Here is a 23,117-nt window from a genome sequence, read left to right on the forward strand (position 1 = left end):
TGGCACCCATTCTGCGAGCTTTACTGACCTGGATGTCCGTGTTTTCTTGCACTAATGTACTTGAGTCCTCTTTAGAGATTTTTGAGGGCCCATATTATTGAAGAGTTGGCTATCACTGCAGAACACCATCCTGTAAAGGCTTTTTCTTGGTGGGTGATCCAAGCAACCTTGAGACAAATTATAAGAACTCTTGGTGTAGTTAGAAACTATATCAAAACAATCTAGTTTTTAAAAGTGTGGATCATGTACCTTTTTGTCTTGTAAAGCAGTTCGTTAACCTGGTCTGAATACAACTTGGTTATATTATGCACACATAGCTTTCTGTCAGTGGCCTGTACAAGGTTTTAATTTTGATGTTTTTTGTTTTTTTTGTCTTTAAAATGAGTAGAGGAGAGCATCACAGGAAAATAAAATTGTATCACTGGGAGCTGTGCTTTTGGTTGGATTGGGTCCTTCATTTGGTTCTTGTTTCATGGTGATGCAATACTTTTACTTACTTCCTCCCCATCCCTGCAAAGAAACAGTCACCATGGAGGATATAGTTAACTGCAAACTCATGAGATCCTGCAGTGTCATGAGACTGTGCATGGAAATAGAATTATCTTCTTGTATGTGTTGGATCTGTTCTGGAGGATTATTCACATGTAATTTGAATGTATATTTAATTCTGGTTGTTGGATTTTAAAGAGAAGTCATCCCAAGTTGAGTAACCAAAAGAGAAGGGTTTGAGAGACTGTGTCACGTAAGGAATGATTAAAGGAACTAGCATTGCTTAGTGCCATACCTTTTTGGGTGTTTTCCACTGTGCTCTTTGATCACTGAAGAGGAGTCAAAGGAAGATTTCTCAGGGTATATTTATAAAGACATCTGAATTATGACGGTAATACTGGCCGCATGGGATGGATGTTTGAAGCATTCGTCTTGGAGGTTTCATCTTTTCTTTCTGATGTATATAGGCACAGGATGGGGTCCTATTTTGCAGAGCAGAGCTTCTGAAACTTGACCGTGTACCAGAATCATCTGGGCATCAGTGCAGATTCTGAGCCCCTAGATCTGGATGGGACCCAGGATTCTGCTTTTCTAACAGGCTGCCGAGTGGTTAAGGTACAGGTGGTCTGTCTTGGAGTTGCAACACTATGGAAGGATATGTTGAATCTCTAGCCCGGACCGTCAGCTGTGGAGAGTTGTTACATGGTGTTGTCTGATAAAAGGCATGTGATGTTGTCATGTGCTTACTTTCTGAGCTCTGGTATTTTATGTGTGTATTATAGAACTTGGAACAGTGAGTGGTTCTGTTCTCCTTTTTGTCTTTTAGTAAAAAGACTCACAGTCCGGGTTAGAGATAACTTGCAATGCCAAGTTGTGGCCCACAGACCACCTGTACCTTAACCACTTGGCACAGTGTTTTTTACTAATTTTAGTAAATTTCGTAAAAAAAATTATGACCATATACAAGTTTGATTCCTGACCAATTGCTCTTTTTGATAAGAAATTCTATTATTTTCAAAAGTGGCAGTAATCCTGCAGTTTAAAAGGAGCCATCACTTTTCCTCTAAAGGGCGTATTCCTGTGTCCTTTATATTAAGCTGACCAGTACACCAGAATGCATGCGGTGCTTGGTTTTGTGGGCCATTCCAGAGTGGGCCAAGAAGAGGTCTGCACTGTCAAACCCTGACTGATTCTACCAAGGGGCCTGCAGTGGTTTACAGAGGACAAAGGGGATAATTTGGATTTTCAGACAGTGAGGTGCAAACGGGCTATTAGTTGACTTGAACATATGATTGGGAATGAATTATTGGATTTAGAGGGTGAGGCAGGAGCATCATGAGAGATTGCTGGAAATACAGGAGAAAGAGTCTGAACAGATGTAAGTGGGGTAGGGGAAGAGTAGCTGGAATCATTGGTCAACATTTAGCAAATGGGAGTGTGACAGAGTTGTTACATATGTAAGACCATGTGGACATCTGGACTGGCACTTTTTCTTACAGAGAACACTGCAAAGTGGCTGAGGAACGAGTGGTAGCAGCCACTGTGGAGGAAGGATGTCTCCCCTAGGACACCAGCCTCTGCTGAGAATCAGAGGTGTGGCTGAGCCCCTTGGGATTAGTCTCTGTGGGGAGTGTTTTATGAGGATAGCAGTGTGACTTCTGGCACTGGATGTTAGACACTGGCAGGGCAAGTAGGGGTAAATAAATGTCAGTGGGAACAGTGAGACTGAGCTTCGTTGAGTTTGTAATTGATTCCAGAAGTATTTATTCAGCTCTTGCTATATCAGGCATGTTTTAGGAGCTGGGATACAGTGGTGAACAAGAGTAGTGATTTCCTTGCCCCATGGTTAAATGGCTAATTAAATAAGACAGCTATTGAGAAAATGGAAAGGAAGCTCTGTATTGGGTGTATGTATTTTGAGTTTGCTTGACCTCTAATGATAGAGTTGTATCTGGGCTGTTTTTTTTTTTTTTTTTTTTAAAGACTTGCTCTGTCACCCAGGCTGTAGTGTGCAGTGGCACGATCTCTGCACACGATCACTACAAGCTCTGCCTCCCAGGTTCATGCCATTCTCCTGCCTCAGCCTCCAGAGTAGCTGGTACTACAGGCGCCCCCCACCACGCCCGGCTAATATTTTGCATTTTCTTTTAGTAGAGACAGGGTTTCACCATGTTAGCCAGGATGGTCTCGATCTCCTGACCTCATGATCTGCCTGCGTCGGTCTCCCAAAGTGCTGGGATTACAGGTGTGAGCCACTGCGCCCGGCCATATCTGGGCTGTTTTTTTAGAGCGTTCAGTACTGGTTGATCCTGAATGAAGAATGATATAGCCACAGCAGAGTTAGCATTAAACTGGAAGGATATTTCTTCTGGCCTTCCTCTCCCCCATCTTGGATAGGTTGAGTGCAGGCACACCTTTGCTGTCTGCATCTGGGATTCTGCTAGAGGAGTATAAGGTAAGGATGATTCACCATGACCCTACAGTTGAGAAAGGCAGCTTAATTGGGACTATTTGGAATTATTACCTACTGGTCTATCTCTTGTGAACAGCACAGAGTCAACTCATCTACTAGATTTGTGTCTTGCATCAGCATTGAGGGAGCAGGTGACAAGTCTCAACCAGCACTGTAGATTACAAAACAACACTTGTGTGTTGTGTGTGTTTTAAGTTTGAATTTTAATGTGTAGCATTTGAAACCCCATAATCTGGATCATGGATTTGCTTCTCCTGTATTTAAAGTACTTCATAGGTGTAATGAAGCTGCTTGTGTCAGTAACTGAACCTTAAATGCGCTTCCTTTCCTGTAGTTTTCACCTCACATGGTTTATGTTTTAATTAGACATTAGTTGTAGGGGAATAATTCTCTCAGCTGGAGCCTGAAGTCAGGGTGAAGGCACCAGCCTGCACAGGATGCAATAAATCGTCATGGGAATTTTACATTGAAAGCTATTTTGGGGCCTTATAATTTATAAACTGTACATGTAGGAAATAATAGTTTATAATCTCACGTCATTGTTTGTTGTGGAGATTCGAACAATGAGAATAGGAACCTGGTGGTGATGAAGAGAATTCTGTCTGACAGCCTTTATGAATAGACTGAGGCTGCTGAAGAGGTGGATTTCAGCCTAATAAGCATTAACTCCTCCTGCAGTTAACACTATCATTTAGTTGCAGCTAGTATATTAGGAGAGCTTTCTTGCAAACCCAGGGGAGTTGCTGTAAAGATTAATTCAGCTATATCATGCTTTTCATGTGTTGTGGTGTCAAGTCAGTTGCATTTTACTCAGGTTGGTTATTTGGGTTCCTCCATTTTTCTAGTTTTTAATCATTTGATTGGGAAGGTCTCCAGTGACCTACACGCAGTAGCAGGTTAGAAATTGTGTTTCTCTTGTTAGGTTGAGGCAAGGTTTGCTGGCTTCTCTTAGCCTTCATGTCCGAACCCTGACCCCCTACCCTGGTCTGTGGATGTTTTGGCTGTCTTGGGAGAGCGGACAGGAAGACAGGATGTACCTCCTTCTTCTAGAGGCACTGCCCAGCAGTCGGAAATCTCAGCCTGGCAGGCTTCTGTGAGTGAAGGATGTGAAGGAGAAGGTGGAAATCCTAGTTCCCTCAGGACTTTCTTCCTCTTGCTGTAGAAGATGGAGAATTACTCTCATTCTAGGAAATCCTTGAAGCTTAACGAAAGTGCAGCTTAAGTTATTTAGGGCTTAGAGTCTCTATGAGGTTGGATTTCTAAAATGAAGTTTGTATTTATGCAGAGTATAGGAACGTAAGTGCTGGAGGAGACGTCAGATCATCTAGACTTCTCATTGAGTCCCATGGAAGTTTTCTGTGATCCTTCAGTGTTAGGAGGGAGGAAAAACCAATTCTTTTGTATAAACCAGTAAAACAGCACCAGACTGCCCATGAGATTTTCGGCCTTCTCCTTGAACAAAGGGAACCTGAATATCCAAAATACCCGAAATCATGATTATACCTGGGATATTAATGTTGTTATTATTATTATTATTTTTTTTTAGACAGAGTTTTGCTCTGTCTCCCAGGTGGGAGTGCAGTGGCGTGATCTTGGCTCACTGCAACCTCCGCCTCCCAGGTTCAAGTGATTCTCATGCCTCAGCCTCCCCAGTAGCTGGGACTACAGGCGTGCACCACCACGCTCAGCTAATTTTTGTAGTTTTTTAGTAGAGACAGGGTTTCAACATGTTGGCCAGGATGGTCTCAATCCCTTGTGATCCCTCCGCCTTGTCCTCTCAAAGTGCTGGGATTACAGGCATGAGCCACTGCGCCCAGCCGTTTTTCTTATTCTTTTAAGGTGCAAAGTATCTGTATGCTTCCATTTCTTATTTATTTATTTATTTATTTATTTATTTATTTATTTATTTATTTATTTATTTATTTGAGACTGAGTCTCACTCTGTCTCCCAGGCTGGAGTGAAGTGGCACGATCTCAGCTCACTGCCACCTTTCCCTCTAGGTTCAAGCAATTCTCTGCCTCAGCCTCCTGAATAGCTGGGATTACAGGCACGTGCCACCACGCCTGGCTAGTTTTTGTATTTTTAGTAGAGATGGGATTTCACCATGTTAGTCAGGCTAGTCTTGAACTCCTGACCTCGTGATCTGCCCATCTTGGCCCCCAAAAGTGCTGGGATTACAGGCGTGAGCCACCATGCCAGGCCTGCTTCCATTTCTAAAATGAACTTTTATAAAATGCTTAATTAAGTCTTTGATGTAGGTGTGTGAACATAAGTCCTTCTTAGATTAACAGCTACAGGAGAGAACCTCTCAATATCCTTGGCCATGTGAATCATCATCTATTAATAAAAACTATGGTGACTTAATCTTGCTGGTTCTTTAAACATGTATCTCTTCCCGTTTACCTTGCTTTAGTGACTGTTGTCAACCATGTCTGTCTTCCCACCTCTTGCTCTGTCTCAAGTCTCTGTATAATTTTTTCTTCCCTCTTTAGTGCTTTTAAAATTTGAGTCTTTCTTTATATCTTTATGACTGGAATTGCTGGAATAGTCTCTGGGCTGGCTGTTTGTTTTTGGTCATCTCTGCATTCATTTTGTTAATTCTTAAGAACTTGTATTCGATCTGGAGCAACAGACATGAGGTTGCCAGTTTGAAATGAGACCTTCAAGATCCATCATTAATGTGTACATTAAAACAAAAATCATGCCAGTTGTATGCCGCCAAGATCAGTTGCCTCCTTCTGCAGTACTCTCTCCTTTTATTTGTGATTCTTTTACTTAAGTGGCCAATGCGGATCCAATTCCATGTCTTCTGACTGGATTGTAAATTCCTTGAATGCACAGCACTCATATCTGCTGTATCCTTTGAGCTCCCAAGGGAGACAGCAACATTTTTAAGAGCTCCGTACGTATTTCTGTTGCAGTGTACATTTTGGCATTGCTCACTTTATAAAACTCAAGTAAAATGATTCATTATCCTTCTGGTTATGGGTATAACAACACCTTTTTCTGATCTTTGTCAGGAATGTAAAACTGTATTACTAGTTGATGAACGTATTTGATTTTGGGGCGTATAAAGAAGTGAGATGGTTGTGTGTTGCTTTCATTCTTTTTAACAGCCTGTGGATTCACTTTTCTTTGAGGCCTGTTCAGAAAGGTCATTGTCCCTTTACCTTATGGGTGTAATTCTGACATTGAGAACTGGGTCGTGGTCACACAGTACGTGTTTGGAAATTCCTTTAAAATAAAGTTTATTTTGACTCTGAATATTGGCTTGCTTTCTATTCAGTAACTCCTCTCTTTTCTTATGTTTCTTCAGGATGACAGTGATGGGATTCCGTGGTCAGAAGAACGGGTGGTACGTAAAGTCCTTTATTTGTCTCTGAAGGAGTTCAAGAATGCCCAGAAGAGGCAGCATGGGGAAGGCATTGCTGGGAGCCTGAAAACTGTGAATGGTGAGTTGACTCTTGGAATATCTCGTTGGAATGTACAACATCTCTGGGCATGGACTTGTTTCTGAATTGGATGTATTCTGGCAGTTTGTGCTTCCTGGTCTAGGCACCTAAGGGCAGTCTGTAGGCTAGGTGAATCTGCACTCCAGACATCCTGTTGGGTTTATAGGGTTGTTTTTGTGTTCCTTTATGTACTGCGTTATGTAGTGGACAAAATACCTTAGTCTGTTCTGTAGGTCCTGTCTTGCTGGTTTTTCTATATGTATGTCTTTCCACACTGGTATGTGAGCAGAACTCTTTGATGATCTTGCTGAAATGTGGAGTCTTTAGTTCTTGTCCCTGGGTTGTATAGGAAATAGCCTAAATCTTTCTGTCTACTGCTTTTCCTGCTCTCTGGCTCAGCGGCTTTCTCATCTCTCCTTCCTTCCTTGCTGGGCAGGTTCCTGCAGTGGGACAGCTTTGCATACCTCTAGAAGTGTGCTTCTTCCTGGATGATTATCACTTGGCTCCTAGATGCCTGGAAAGAAACTTGTTCCTATCTGAGTTTGTTCTCATGTCTGTTTTGAACAGGGTTCATACGGTGCAGATGAAGTCATCCAACAGAAAGTATCTGAGGACAAACATTTGCTTGTAGTTTACTATTTTATTTCGGGGAATGCAGTGACATTCTATAATCCCTTGTGTACTTATCAGGATTACAGTTAAAGTGAATGAATTGACCATGTTTTGGTTTATGCTTCCTTGGGGCAAGGAGATGAGAAAGAGCAGGTTCTGTTCTTTTTTGAGAGCTATGGCTCTGGTCTTAGGAGAGTCACCACATATGGGGTACTTGACAGTTTGTTAGGGTGCCAAAGGACAGGTTCACCATGGCTTCCAATTTGTTTCCCACCACCTTAGTTGTAAGGTGAGTTGTCTGGCAGCCTCCTGTTGGAACTAGTGTTCACAGGCACTAGTGCACAACAGTACCTGTTGCTGCTCTGTTTCTATGGGGCAATGGCAGAGTTTCCTGAGATGACTTCTCTGAACTTCACCATTCACCCTAGTTGTGCTGTCTCCTTCCACTGTTGCGTGACTTGAAAGAAGAGCCTCTGTCCACCCTCCCGGGTTTTCTTTCTTATGGGTGACTTGCCTTTGGAGGTCAACCATTAAGGCCATAGTGGCTCAGTCATGTGTGCGTCTCTCAACAAATCTCAGCCAACATGTATGGGAAAGGCCCATTTTGAGTCTTAACGTTTGCAGAAAACAAAATAAGTTGTGGAATCTATTGCCGTAGAATCCAATTTAGACCCTCATAGCTGCTTTCCTAAAAGGCACTCTGCCTTGTTATGTGGGTCTCCAGCAGAGAGGGACCCTAGCCATTCGTTGCTTGTAATACAGTAAACTAAAAACCTTGTGTGTAGTTGGAGAACATTTGATGTGATATAGATCGTGTTTATTGTCATTGATTCACGTTGAACGTAGCATCTTGCTTGATTAAATGTGGGGGGTTGGGTATGAAGGAGAATATCACTTAATCCTAGAGTTTAGAGTGGAGCAGTGACTGCTGTACTGTTAGATTGTATGGTTGTGATGCTCTCACTGTACTGCTCAGGAATGGTGTAATGCCTTAGTGTTTCTTGGCATTGCCAACAGTGGAAACAAAAACACCCATATTTTCTTAACTGGGAAACACCAGCTTTTAGAACAAGAAGTTAGCCAGATGTTCAGGATTTAATAAAGGCAGAATTTGACTAAATGAACAAGAACTAAAGTTTGTCATTCCAGAAGCAACCAGTGCTGTCAGCCAGTTGGCCAAATGTAGGTTTAGCTGTGGCATAGTCAGGGGATTGATGATACTGAGGAGAAAATCTCAGCTGGCAAAGATGCCCCCATTGGGATCACTGAAGTCTTTTTATTTATTCTGGCACTACCTTCATAAGGGAAGGTTAGTTTTTGTCATGGTAGTTTGCTGTTCATCCAGATAAAGACTTTTAAGTCTTTTAAAAAATACAGAGACACCTCGGCTTCTCTTTTGGTTGTGAAATTGCTGTGAATATGCCATTTTCTAGTTTGTGTTGGTTTTTATGAAGGCAGCATTCCAAGGTTACCTTTTTGTTATTCTGTATGTGGGATTTCTATAGCAGTTCTGAGTAAACAGATCTCCTTGTTTCAGGACTTGAGTGTGCTTTAAGAATCATTATTTTGCTTGGTGCGGTGGTTCATGCCTGTAATCCCAGCACCTTGAAAGGCCGAGGAGGGAGGATTGCTGGAGCCCAGGAGTTCAAGACCAGCTTGGGCAACAAACTACGACCCTGTCTTTCCAAATAATAGTAATAATAATAAATTAGCCAGGCATGGTGGCACATGCCCCTGGTCCCAGCTAGTCAAGAGGCTGAGACAGGAGGATCACTTGAACCCAGGAGGTCAAGGCTGCATTGAGCTATGTTCACACCCCACTGTATTCCAGCTTGGGCAACAGAGTGAGACTCTCTCTTAAAAAAATCATTATTTTCAAGGCAGCTACCATCTTAAACAAAGTGTACTTTCTTATTTTGGGGAGCTACTTGGAATCACTGGAAAACAGAATTGGTATCATGGGAAGAGCTCCTCTTCTGTAGGTGTTTTCGGAGCATGATCCAGAGAAAGCTCACACAGTAGGGAGCAACCAAGACTTTAGGGCTGGTGAGGCTGGGAGTAGGGGTTGTTGTAACTGCAAGCTGTGTTGTGCATATATATGTGGACGTGTCTGTGTGTCTTTGTGTATATATGCGTGTATGTATATGCATGCTTTGCTGAAAAATTCCTTTAGTTTGAGTGGATACTTTATAGTCAGCCATCACTCATGTCCTATCTCATAGAAACACTTCCTAAATGTCAAATGAAATCAGAAGATAGGTTAGTGGGAGTGGTAGCAGGGTGTATTAGTTTGTTTTCATACTGATGATAAAGGCATTTTGGAGATTGGGAAGAAAAAGAGGTTTAATTGGACTTACAGTTCCACATGCCTGGGGAGGCCTCAGAGTCATGGAGGGAGGTGAAAAGCACCTGTTATATGGCGGTGGCAAGAGAAAATGAGATTTCGTGAGACTTACTCACTATCACAAGAATAGCACGGGAAAGGCCAGCCCCCATGATTCAATTACCTCCTCCTGGGTCCCTCCCACAACATGTTTGAATGCTGGGAGATACAATTCAAGTTGAGATTTGGGTGGGGACACAGCCAAACCATATCACAGCGGATTGACTATAATGGTGGTGGTTTTTTGTGAGACGGAGTCTCCCCCTGTCACCCAGGCTGGAGTGTAATGACATGATCTTGGCTCACTGCAACCTCCACCTCCCGGGTTCAAGCGATTATCCTGTCTCAGCCTCCCAAGTAGCTGCGATTACAGGCATGCACCACCACACCTGGGCAACAAATTGAGACCCTGTCTTTTCAAATTATAGTAATAATAATAAATTAGCCAGGCATGGTGGCACATTTTTTTTATCTTTAGTAGGGATGGGGTTTCACCATGTTGGCCATGCTGGTCTCAAACTCCTGACGTTGTGATCTACCTGCTTCGGCCTCCCAAAGTGCTGGGATTATGGGTGTGAGCCACCCGTCCCGAGCCAGGATGGATAAGTCCATGCAAGATGTATGTTTTTTTTTCAATTTTTTTTCTTCTTCTTTTTTTTTTCTTTGAGATGGGGTTTCCCTCTGTTGCCAGGCTGGAGTACAGTGGCGCTGTCTCTGCTCACTGCAGCCTCTGCCTCCGGGTTCAAGTGATTCTCCTGCCTCAGCCTCCAGAGTAGCTGGGATTACAGACACGCGCCACCACACCCAGCTAATTTTTTTGTGTATTTTTAGTAGAGGCAGGGTTTCACCACGTTGACCAGGAAGGTCTCCATCCCTTGACCTTGTGATCCGCCCACCTCAGCCTCCCAAAGTGCTGGGATTACAGGGGTGAGCCACCCCGCCTGGCCCTCAATTTTTAATTTTTTTTTTTTTGGTTGGTTCCCAACCCAAAAGACTCCTTTTCAAATGTCAAAATGTTTCCACTGGTTCATTAATTTTTAATTGTCACAGAAATTTGTCTGGTGGTAGAGTTGTAAGATTGTCCAGTCCAGAGCCATTGCTAGGAGGTGACATATGCTGTCCAAGCAAGGATGAGAACATGTGCCTTAACCCCAGAGAAGGGTGGGTGGTGGTGGAGCTTCTGCCTCTGTGTCCTCTTTCATGCCTTTGAGGTTGGGGACAATGACATGCCTTTGAGACCCATCTAACTATGGGGCCTTTATGACTGTTAGATGTGGTAGTGACTTTCTTAAAGTCAAACAGGTATTTAATTCACAGTAGCAGAATTGGAATTGCAGCTCAAGTCCTGTAACTTTGAATCCAGTACTTTTTTGCAAGACAGAATGCATGAAAACTACATTGGATCTTTGCAATAGGAATATTGAAAAGAAGATGTTTTGTTTTTTCCCATTTCCAGCGTTGTTTCTGGATCTTTGATTATTGGAAAATATAATTGGATGATTGGAGGCTTTCCTGGGAAAAATCATTTGGTTTTTACCATAATATTTAAAAATAACAGCAGAATGGATTTTACAGAATTTTTATCTAATTTGAAAATAAAATACACGTGACATCTCCTGAATCATTGGCATCCTGGTGTGATGAACAAGCAGCCCTTTGCCCTTCATCTGTGTGAAGGGGGTTGGGTATCTGATGCCTGGGAACAGTGTGTGGACACTGCAGCTTGTATCTGAGCAGTGAGCTCAGCTGCCCTGGTTCTGGAGGTCTGTGAGTAGTAATAACCTAAGCAGACATAAGATAGTGGAGACACATCGTTTTTCATGTCATAAAATCCATGTTTGCTATCAGTCTTGTTTTTGTGGTTTTACAGTGACAAGGAATGAATTTTTTTTTTTGGCCCTACTATTGGTAGGATATGTGAGTTTTGAACAGCCTTATGAGTTGTCTGTATAGCAACTGATGCCATCATTACAGCTTGTTGGTTATTGCTGGGCTTAAGCATGAAGTGGTAAGATTTGCTGATTGTGAGCTTTCTGTCTACTTTTTGTTGTAGATAATGCCACTTTTCATGGATGTAATAAATTGACAAAAGCTTTGGAAAGGACTGGCAGAGGCTGAGACCTTGGCCACTCTTTGAGGGCCCTTGGCCTGCTGGGGCTAAAATTAGGGACATTTAAATAATAACATGCTACACAAATAATGAGTACACATAATTACACAGTCAGAGAGGGGAGCTATTAACTGTATTTGAATTTCATTTGCTTCTTATAAATGTCATCTCAGATCAAGTCCTTTGGCCAGCAAAACACTCTTGATGAGATTTAAGGGACCCTGGATTCATTTCCTTAAACTTACCCCGGGCAGTAGTTGTGATGGCTAGCCTACCTTGAGTTCTCACTATTTGCCAGTTATTGTCGTAGTACTTTAGCTGTATTTCACTCATTTAATCTTCAGAACAAGCAATTTTATAGGTGAGGAAACTATATACTAAGAGTGGATTAGCAATTTGCCTACCCAGCTATTAAGTGGAAGCATGAGGATATAAGACCAGGCCTTTTGGATCAGACCTCCCATGCTTTCTGGATTAGAGCTCCCCAGCTTGTAGCCACCACTTAGATAAGGAGAGGTAATTTTGGAGCCTTTCATAAAGATAGCATTCCAAAAATAAGAATTTGTAGGAAGACTTTACTTTTTTTAATTAGGTATTTATTTGGAAGGAGGTAAGTGGATTTTTTTTTTTTTTTTTTTTTGGTCGGGGACCGGGGGTGAGGGGATGGAGTCTTGCTTGCTCTGTTGCCCAGGCTGGAGTGTAATGGCACAGTCTCTGCCCACTGCAACCTCAGCCTCCTGGGTTCAAGTGATTCTCCCACCTCAGTCTCCCGAGTAGCTGGGATTACAGGCATGTGCCACCATGCCTGGTTAACTTTTGTATTTTAGTAGAGAGAGGGTTTCACCATGTTGGCCAGGCTGGTCTCAAACTCCTGACCTCAGGTGATCTGCCCACGTCGGCCTCCCAAAGTGCTGAGATTACAGGCGTGAGCCACCGTGCCTGGCCATCAGTAAGTGAATTTTTTATTGGGAAAAAGAACCTTGGAAGGCATGGTAAGTATTTATTGACTGTGTTTCTGGGCTTTATTTATGATTTGTAATTGAATTGATAGAGGGTATCAAAAATGTAGACTGAATTGGTTTCCTCCTCTCTTCAGTCAGACACACAGATGCATCCATTAGTTTCCATTTCCTCACTTAGAGTTTTGTGTTTTGAATGCTGTTGTCGTTCTGGCTGGCTGGAACTCACTGGACGGATGGTGCATGGATGTTTTGGCAACAGCTGCCAATTTGTAGCCAAGGACCAGTATTGGAAGCGCAGATGTAGGACATTCTGTAGCCAACACCCCCCAAGCCCCCTTTAAGAAATATAATTTTAAACTCCTTTCATAATCTTTCAGTCATTTCCAAAGATTCTTGATGTGTGTGGAATGAAATGTGGGCCCGACTGTGAATTCATTGTTCACAAAATATATTCACACAAGTCATAAAAACGTATTTGTGAATCAAAATAAAAAAATGTCAGGTCACATGGTCTGATTTATGTAAGTTTATTTATGGGCCATATTTGAAATGAGTGTCTGGGGTATAAAGTGACCTTCCCTCTACGAAGGGGAACACCTGTCCCTTCTGTTTTTGCTGGAAACTTTCAGGTCTAGCTGTACTAGAGATGGTGCCTACTTTATCATTATCATTTATTATTATTTATTATTATTATTTTCTTCTGAAGACAGTGGCTTATGGGCCGGGCACGGTGGCTCACGCCTGTAATCCCAGCACTTTGGGGGGCCGAGGCGGGCGGATCACGAGGTCAGGAGATTGAGACCATCCTGGCTAACATGGTGAAACCCTGTCTCTACTAAAAATACAAAAAAAAATATTAGCCGGGCGTGGTGGCGGGTGCCTGTAGGCTGAGGCAGGAGAATGGCGTGAAGCCGGGATGCGGAGCTTGCAGTGAGCCAGATCGTGCCACTGCAATCCAGCTGGGGCGACAGAGGGAGACTCTTGTCTAAAAAAAAAAAAAAAAAAAAAAAAGTGGCTTATGCTTCAGCTTTACCGAAGTGTTGATGTCTGTGTGCTAGTCTCCTCCTCTGCAAGCTGTAGGGAGACCAGTTGCACCTTGAGTTTTCTCTAACACTCCTGTGTCCTGGCCTCCAGACTTTTTTCTTTCCCTATCCTGTGTCCCCTGATGTGAGGACACACTCTGCGTGAAAGAAAGCTGGGTGAAATGAAGGGCTTCAATGTTGTTGAAAACAACTTATTTTTTGTTTACAAAGCAAGCTACATTTGTTGTGGAAAGGCGAGAAGGCTTGGGCTCTTTGTCTTTCAGCTGCTTTTTTGATGTAGTGATGTAGGTGGGGCATTTCTCAGATTTTCATTTTATAAGTGTTGGAGTTTTTGTTATGTGGGAGGCATTGTGGGTATAAAAACTGAGATCAAGTTGCTTATTTTGGTCAAGTCCTAATACCTTATTTCATCCCTTCTAAGATGTCATTGAGTGATGCACCATTATGTTATGTATCAGTAAGCAAGAACAAAACAGTGCTTCCAATGATGAATGTGGGACAACTTAATTATGAGATGCATGTTTTAACATGAGAAAAATAGGTGCAACTTAAAATCTGTGAAGCAGGATAAAATACTGTAGGATAAATGCTTTAACAACCAAATGGGGCCGGGTGCTGTGGCTCACGCCTGTAATCCCAGCACTTTGGGAGGCCGAGGCGGGCGGATCATGAGCCTGGCCAACATAGTGAAACCCCGTCTCCACTAAAAATACAAAAATTAGCCAGTCATGGTGGCGCACGCCTGTACTCCCAGCTACTCAGGAGGTTGAAGCAGGAGAATTGCTGGAACCCAGGAGGCAGAGGTTGTGGTGAGCCAAGATCGCACCACTGCACTCCAGCCTGGGCAACAGAGTGAGACTTTCTCAAAAAACAAAACCAAAAACATACCAAAAACCCCAAACAAGTGTATGAGTGAGTGCAGGAGGCTAGCAGGGAGGCAGATGATGTCATAGACCGAGTCCTAAGATACAGGAAAAGTTGTATATCCATGAGCCTTGCAAAGGGGTCTTGAAAGATGCGAGAGATTTCTGAGCAAGACCTTGGGGTGGCAGGGGTCAGCAAATATTTGACTGGACTGTTGGTGTCATAATCTAGTGGGACAAATGGCTGCAATGGCCGGTTTCCGTGGCCAAGTCACTTGTACTGGTCTGACGCCAAAGGAGTGGTGTGCAAAATTAAGGACTGCTAGAGCAGGAAGGGTCTTTTTAGAGGTATATAGGTCAAACTCATCATTTTACAGATGAGGAATTTTGAGCCTTGATGAGAAACTTAACTGGAAGGAATGGATCATGCTGAAGCCTGATTGGAACCAGAAATCCAATTTAAGTGACAGTGAGGCGCCACGCTTCCTAGTAGGCATGGCTGCTTGCACGCATTTCCTGGAGCGTTAAGAATGGAGGTGCCTGAGGAGGTTAATGTGCTTCTCTTTCGGGTCACTTTGTGCTTGACACCCACTGCCCCTCTTTTTCTCTCAGCCCGCCTCCTTTGTCAGTTCTGTGAGCTGGGCTCTGTTTCCCTGATTACATCACCATTCCCATCCAATCCTGGACGACTTTAGGAGGGACACAGCACTCAGGTAGTGTCACCTGGGTAGTGGAGTCTGTATGTGTAGGGCTATAGGGCGGAGGAGGTGGTCTGTGTAGGGAGACAGAAGGGAGGGAGAGCAGTCTGAGCTCTAGTTGGGCCTATTTGCTACATCCTATTTGCTTTTGCCAGTTTTTATAGGAGTTCAGTTTCAAAGAAGTGAGGAAGGCAAATGGATGGAAATTTGTTGTAGTCTAGAATTTTTTTTTTTTTCTTTGAAACAGGGTCTTGCATGTTGCCCAGGCTGGCCTCAAACCCCTGGGATTAAGCAGTCTTCCCACCTCACCTTCTGAGACACTGGGACTACTGGCATGTATCATCATGCCCAGGTTGGGATTTTTTTTTTTTTTTAAGCTGAAGCTCTTTCTATAAGGGTCTCTCTAGTTTCTTTGCGGATGAAATTAATCACTCCCCCTCCATGACATCACACTGGAAATTATCCCTCCTTCATCATTTACCTCTCTTTACTGGTTCATTCCCACCATTGTAGAAACATGTTCTTATTTTTCCCATAATAAAGTAAAGCCTCACTTGTTCTTGCATCTCCTGCCTGCTGTATCTTTCTCTTAGTTTATAGCAAAATCCCCCATAAGAAAATGTCTAAAGGGTTTGTCTCCATGCCCTTCTATTTATATTCATATTAATATCCCCCAGCCTTCCTTTGCCATTCACCTTTAAACCCCTCACGTTGGGCCACTTATCAAGGTCAGTAATGATTGCCCAAGCCACATTTCCATTATTCTGGGGTGTAATTGCCCATTCAGCAGCATTTACCGTGATTGAACATCTCCTGAACACCACCTGCCTGCTTGACTGCTGCATTTTGATTTTATTATTTTATTTTTTGAGATGGAGTTTCGCTGTTGTTGTCCAGGCTGGAGTGCAATGGCACGACCTTGGCTCAGTGCACCCTCCGCCTCTCAAGTTCAAGCAATTCTCCTGCCTCAGCCTCCTGAGTAACTGGGATTACAGGCATGTGCCAAGACGCCCGGCTAATTTCGTATTTTTAGTAGAGATGGAGTTTCTCCGTGTTGGTCAGGCTGGTCTCGAACTCCTGACCCCAGGTAATCTGCTCGCCTCAGCCTCCCAAAGTGCTGGGATTATAGGCGTGAGCCACTGTGCCCAACCTGTTTTTTTATTTTTATTTTTTAGAGATAGGATTTTCTTCTGTGGGCCAGGCCCGAGTACACTGGGTCGACCACAGCTCATTGGAGCCTCGACTCTCAGGCTCATGCCTTAGCCTCCTGAGTAGCTTGGACCACAGGTGGGTGCCACCACGCCTGGCTAATTTTTAAATTATTTGTAGAGATGGGGTCTCCCTGTGTTGTCCAGGGTGATCTTGAACTCCTGGGCTTAGCTGTTCCTTCGAAAGTCCTGAGATTACAAGTTTAAGCCACTGTGCCTGGCCCACTTTGATTTTTTTTTTGTTTTGGATAGGCCTCATGAAGTTAAGATGTCCCAAAGCCAACTATCTGTGAGGTCTCTCATCTGCTTCTGTTCTCCGCTTGCCCCTTCTTCCCTTTTTCAATAAGTGGCAGTTCCTTTGTTCTAGTTGTGGTGGCTAAAACCTTGGAGTCATCTGTTACTTCTTTTTTCAGATTTTTGCATTTAGCTTTAGCTAACCTGTTTTACTATTTATTTATTTGGAGACAGTGTCTTGCTATGTTGCCTAGGCTGGAGTGCAGTGGGGGCTATCACATCTCACTGCAGCCCGGGCTCCTTCCCCATTTAACATCCCCCGCCCCTCGCCCCCTGAACTCAAGTTGCTGGGACTTCAGGCATGTGCCATCATGTCCAGCAAATAGACGCAGTGTTGCCCATGCTGGTCTCGAACTGCCGGGCTTAAGTGATCCTCTTTCCTGCCTTGGCCTCCCAGAGTGTTAGAATTACAGGTGTGAGCCACTTCACTAGTCCTTAGTGAACCTGTTTGAAACTCACAGTACCTTTTGATTCTGAACTTGTACTACTGCTCCTGTTCCACGTTGTCATACTTTCTAGCTTAGGTTATGTTGCAGCCTCCCTGTGCTCGCTCAGCTTCTGCCTTTGTATTCCTCCTGGCAGCAGCCAGCATAAACCTTTAAAAATGCAAATTAGGCTGTGCTATGCTCTGTTCTGATTCTGGCGTATCTGCCTATCCTCTTAATGTGAAAGCGAAATATCCTCATGGCTGGCCACTTGATTGGGCCCCCATATCACTCTGTTCTCATTGTCTCTGTCCCTCTTCCTGGTATTTTAAATACACAAAGCATACTCTGTTTAGCTCTCACTGATCCTTCTATTGAGAATTCTCTCCCTTCTGGTATCTATGTGACTTGATCTCTCTGTATGTTTCAGGTTCCCCTTTAAGTGCCCCCATACCCCGGAATGTTCCTTGAACATTCTAGTAAAAAGGGTACCTGCCTCTGTTACTCCTTAGCGCTTTACCTTATGAAGTCTGTCTGCACAGCATTTCTCACTGCCTGACATTGTAGTACTGTGAGGGAGGGGCATGTGCATGTGTTTATTCTAATTTATTTATTTATATAGTTTTTTAATAGATTTTTTAAGATATAGTTTTTTATAGATATTATTTTATAGATATTTATTATTTATATAGATAATTATCTAATGTGTCTAGCCACATTAGATTGTAAGCACTTCGAGAGGAAAATTCATTTGTGTTGACTGTTGCTTTTCCCTGTGCCTGGGATCTCCGAAGTCTGTGTTGTGTGAATGAGCATGCAGACGGCTCAGTGGCCCACCTGCATGCCACCCACGTTTCTGCCGCCCCCTTTCCAGCACCTCTTGTTGCCATGCTGTGGATGTGCCACTCTCTGTTCAGGGGACTGAGAGTCTGCCAACTGGGACTCCAGATTTCATTTTAGAAATGCTCACACCGTGACACCCTAGGCCCCCAGATGTCAGCTCATCTTATTTTCCCCATTGCCAGAGGGAATGTGCATTCATAATTGTGTGATATGTCTCACTATCATAGAGATTCTTGGAATAGGGTCAGCCTTGTGTCCTTTCTTTCTGAACCACATTCATCGCATCCCTGTTTAGGTACAAGGTATGTTGCTTGGTGGTTTAAATTAGAATTGGGCTTTTAAGAAAAAGTAAAAAAAAATTATGTCTCTTAATTCTCAATTGATGATTTTTGTACTTTTACTAATATTTTTGGGGTTAATTTAATGGGCCTCAGGTGTTAAGCAGCTTGTACAAGGCCACCTAGCAGAGAAGTGATCAAATCAGGGTTTGAACCCAGGTCTTCTGACTCCAGATAGCTATCTCTCCCTCTCCCCCACCCCTCTCCCTCTCCCTGTTCTTCTCCCCCTTCCTTTCCCCCTCTCTCTCCCTCTCTCTCCTTCTGTGTGGGTGTGTGTGTATGTGTGTGTGTTTAAACTAAGGAAAGCCTGTGAAACCACATATCTCGAGTATGTCTTGTTGTGACAAGTGTACACATATAACCAAGTGAGCAACACTCCAGTGTAGATAAAATACCTTCCTATCACGCTGAGAAGGTTCCTCCTTCTCCCTTCAGTACAGTTGACATGTTTGTTTGTTGGTTTATTTAGAGACAGAGTCTTGGTTTGCCACCCAGGCTGTAGGGTGTTATAACCTCAAGATCTGGCCTCAGGTGATCCCCCCTCCTACTGGCATTACAGGCGTGAGCCACTTCGCCTGGCCTGTTGAGTTCTTTAAATGTATTTGCTCATTGTGGAGTTCCTCAACACCACTGCCTGTATTTTTAAGAGCTGTTATGCTTATCAATGGGTTTATGATGTTTGTCCAGAATGTGCTGGATGTCTGAGAGTGTTGGGGACTGAAAGTGCCTCAAGGCCAGAGGCCCATGTGCATCCCCTTAGCAGCTCCAGAAGTGGCTTATGTAGGCACAGTGGTTGAATAAGAACCCTGCGATTGGAAAGATGATGACATTCTCAGAGTCAGACTGTCTCTTAAACTGGCATCATGGTTTTTGTTCTGAACTGTTGTGTAAACCCAGAGCAGATGGGCTTTGGAGGAGGCTTCATTCTGACTGTCTTCAGTGTCACCTTTCTCGTATAGCACGTTAGCCACCACTGTTTTTAATCTGTGAGTATTCGGAATACTCAGCCTGGGTGTGTATTAATGTTAATAATTAAAAATTCTGGAGCTAGGGTCCCAGACTTGGCTTTTTTCCCCAGAGGCACTCTATAGAGACATCTGTAGGTCATGTCTTTTGCTAGTGCAGTGTGTCTTTAGTTAGATTGAATCCTGTGAGGAGCCCATGATCTCCTTGTCGCCCTTGAGGATGCCAAGACAGTGTGCGTGTGCCTGTGGTGGGATAGGATTGCTAATCATATTCTTGCGGCTGTGGTGAAAGTCTGTATATTAGTCAGCTCAGGCTGCCATAATAAATTACCTTAGACTGGGCTGCTGATATAATAGAAATTTCCGTTTCTCACAGTTCTGGTGTCTGTAAGTCCAAGATCAAGGTGCTGGCCAGCCGGGTTCCTGTTGAGTGCCCTCTTCTTGGCTGGTTCCTCTGAGTCTTCCTCCTCATGCGAGGACTCCAGCCCTCTCAGGTCAGAGCCCTGTGCCCCTATGACCTTATTTAACCTCGATCACCTTCTCATGGACCTTAGGAGTTAGAGCTTCAACAGAAGACTTTGTGGGGAGTACATTACAGTCTCTGCAGGCCTTGGACATGGTGACAATTTTATTCCATTCTAACTGTATATTAAATTAAACTCCATGTTAATCTGCAGCATGTTTTCTTTCTTGCTTGTGTGATACTAGAACATTTTCCTGGTAAGTCAGGAAACCCTTAGAGCTGTTTGACCTTTGAGAAGCCTGGATGGAGTGACTGCTTTTGACAGGGGGATGGCAGTTGTGATGGTCCTGGAAGGATGTTTCTGTTGTCATAGATTATTTGGGGAAGCATTGTGGAATTATTTGAGGACTTTTGAGGTCGAGGGAATCCTATTTGTTTAACAGTAATTCATCTTATCTACCTTTTGTGACTTCCAGCCATTTTTTATTCTTGACGTGTAATAGAATGGAAAGAACCTGCAGGGTCACCAGATAGGGCTTCCTACAGCCAGAGGTGACTTGTTTGTGAATAGGATTTATTAACGTTCTTTCTTGTAGAGTGATATTGTCTCCTGCTAGAGAAAGACTTCATGTGTTTTCTAAATCTTCGAATTCTGTGATATGTGGATTTAAGTAGCTTTAATTACTATCAGATTTATTGTAATGGACTAGGGTAGTTTTGCTGTGCTTGTGAATGTCTTAGATCTGATTTCCCTCAAATTTAGAGGGCCCTTTACTTAGCTTTTGGAAATAACCTGTTATTACTTGAGCCACTTTAAATGTTTAGAGTCCTGTATGGTATATCTTTAAAAGCCAGAAGAGTGATTACTAGATATGCTTCTGGGAAATTACCCTACAGTTCATAAATCCCTTAATTTACAATTTGATTTTTAAGCTCACCTGCTGCCAAATCTCATCTATCCTTCTAGCTTCCTCTGTAGGCTTTAAAATGTTTCTGTAGAGTCCCAGATTTAGCTTCTTCATAATTTCTTTCCCAAGGATGATAAAAACAGTACAGGTCTATCGTTCAAGGAGGTGTGGGGATGAGGAGAGAAACATGAGCTATTTTATAATATATTATAAAATATATATATAATTTTTCTACAACAAACTATATATAATATAAAATATATAAATATTTTATAATATTTTATATTCGCCAGTGACATCCCATTCTTGATTATAAACCGGCAAGGCCAAACCTGTACCCTGCCATTGACATCCAAGGAGAGCTGTCTTTTGTGTTGCATGGTAACTCATACCCCGCATGCTTTCAGACCCCATAGCTTCTCTCCCTGACCTGTTACTAGTGTTCTTGCTTCATTTATGCTTTGGAGCTAATGGCTGGTTCAGCTCTTTTTGTGTATACACAGAAAGGTTGTCTTCCTGTGTGATCTGCCCTGCCCTTGTCATCTGGGTAATCCTTAACTGAGTCCCTGTTTTCTTTTTGCAGTTAGGTGGGTGCCTGTTCATGCTTGGTACTGCCATCTTGGTGACGGTGACAGGGAAGGCCATGTGCGGAGGCTCCCAGGCTAGCTTCTGGTGGTCTCTGAAGTGGTAGTCTCCTTTTAGCTTTCCATGGCTCTCAAAGTTATGCTGCCATGTGATACATGAAGGCAGTCCAAGGTCTCCATTTTGCAGTCATTTAACTGTCTTTTATATTTAATCAATTTATTTAACTGTTTGTTTTTGTTTTTTCTGTTGCCAGGCTGTAGTGCAGTGACACGATCTCAGCTCACTGCAGCTTGCGCGCACCGCCCCCAGCAACCCTCCCACCTCAGCCGCCTGAGTGGATGGGACTATAGGCACGTGTCACCGCCTGGCTGATTTTTAAATGTTTTGGTAGAGATGGGGTGTCACTGTATTGCCCAGGCTGGAACACTGTTATTTTTGATAGTCTGCTTCCATCCCATGTGATTGGGGTTTTCACCAAGGGACCCATGCTTTTGAATGCTTATTTGAAAAATAGCATCTTGCCTCCTTTGAGAGTGAAATTAGAAGAATGAATCTAGAGTGGTCTGTTCCCTAGGGGCTCCCCCAGCAGTGTACCCTCCGTGAGATGACTTTGTTCCTAGTGTCATTTGAAAGGGCCTTCCAGTTTGCTCAGTTGGAAAGTGTTACAGAGTTTTAAAGGGTGAGCTGGAAGGCTCTCAGCTGGCACTTTCTGAATCCCTCTGAGGAAAATGTTGGCAAACTCTTCACTCTGCCTGAACTCTTTTTATAAATGGAGAAGCCAGGAGTTGGGAAACCACCACACAAAGTGAGGTCGAACCCTCTGTGGAAACATGTCATTATCCTAGCTAAGACAGTGGACTATTTTATGGTAATATGATGGTATGGACCCCCTCCCACCCTTTGATGTTTTGATGTTTCAGAGAGCCCTTCAGTTCATCTTCCTGCTACCAAAAATAGAAGTGTGTAGTGCAGCAATTTACAGTGTATTTCTATTTTTAACTGGAGAGCCTTTTTTCCTAGAGAGGCACATGGCTTTTAGTTTCCTTCTTTGACAACTTAAATGAAGAGGGCAGTGCTTGAGTGCTTTATTCAACAGATGTCCCACCTTCTAAGGAAAGTCCACTTTTGTCACCCCCTGCCTCCTGCCCTTCCCTGTTTCAGAGAACAAGTTTCCACAGTAAGGAGGAGGAGCTTGCCGTTGATTTATTCTCATATTTGTTGTCATCTGTCCACTTGCATTTCAGTCTGATGAGAAACCCAATGTGAGTGCGCCATGGAGCTCGAGAGGTTTCCATGCTCCTGAGCTGTCTGACTGCAGAGGCTATAGCCACTTCTGCCTAGTCCCCAGAGAAGCCTAGATATGGAGAAGAACCCAACAGTGCTTGTTGGTGTGGGGTTCTCTATCCGTTCATTGCCGCACTGCCGCACACTCAGGTCAAGCAGGGACGTCCTTCTTAGCTCTGTCCACGTTGTGCAGCCCATGCTTGGTGCTTCTAGCCTTCTGGGGTCTCCCTTTATGGACGAATTCCAAGGGAATAGGTTAAGATTGCCATCAAGTGGCTGTTCTTGGTAGTGGATGTTGACATCCCTGCTGGCCGATTTCTTAGCCCCTCTGTGAGAAACTCTGTGCAAGGGATTGCCTGTCCTTTTGTGGGGGTAGGCAGTTGTTGACAGAACTCAGGACATCTCTGGGAACATAAGCTGGGCCTTCTCATGTGTGCTCTGTAAAACTGAAGGAAGACTGGGTTGTCCTTGGATCCATGAATACAGACCATCAGAGATTTCCTGGAGAGAATGGCTGGGCATCTACCCTTCTGCCAGCTCAGGTCCAGTAGGCCGCAGTCCTCCAGCTCTGCTAGTGGAAATTGTGGAAGGATCACACTGTCATCCCTGTAAGTGTAGCCCAGGGTCCCACCAAGGGTTCAGAAAACCGACAAACTTGATACCACCATCTGTTTGGTTTGTTGTTTTCCGTCTCAGAAAATGGGATACTAATTTTTTT

The 23,117-nt window shown here is 43.5% G+C and overlaps 1 protein-coding gene across 7 annotated transcripts in view; it reads left to right on the plus strand.

Moving 5' to 3' along the window:
* JARID2 (jumonji and AT-rich interaction domain containing 2) overlaps nt 1-23,117 on the plus strand; it is a 274,358-nt gene that overhangs the window by 121,355 nt on the left and 129,886 nt on the right. For all 7 annotated transcript variants that reach the window (XM_055390668.2, XM_055390669.2, XM_019029679.4 and 4 more), the window contains one exon: nt 6,280-6,415. In XM_055390668.2, coding sequence (XP_055246643.1) covers nt 6,280-6,415 — 136 coding nt within the window. The remainder of the gene's footprint in view (nt 1-6,279; nt 6,416-23,117) is intronic.

Source organism: Gorilla gorilla, chromosome 5, assembly GCF_029281585.2.
Source record: "Gorilla gorilla gorilla isolate KB3781 chromosome 5, NHGRI_mGorGor1-v2.1_pri, whole genome shotgun sequence".
NCBI classification, from domain to species: Eukaryota; Metazoa; Chordata; class Mammalia; order Primates; family Hominidae; genus Gorilla; species Gorilla gorilla.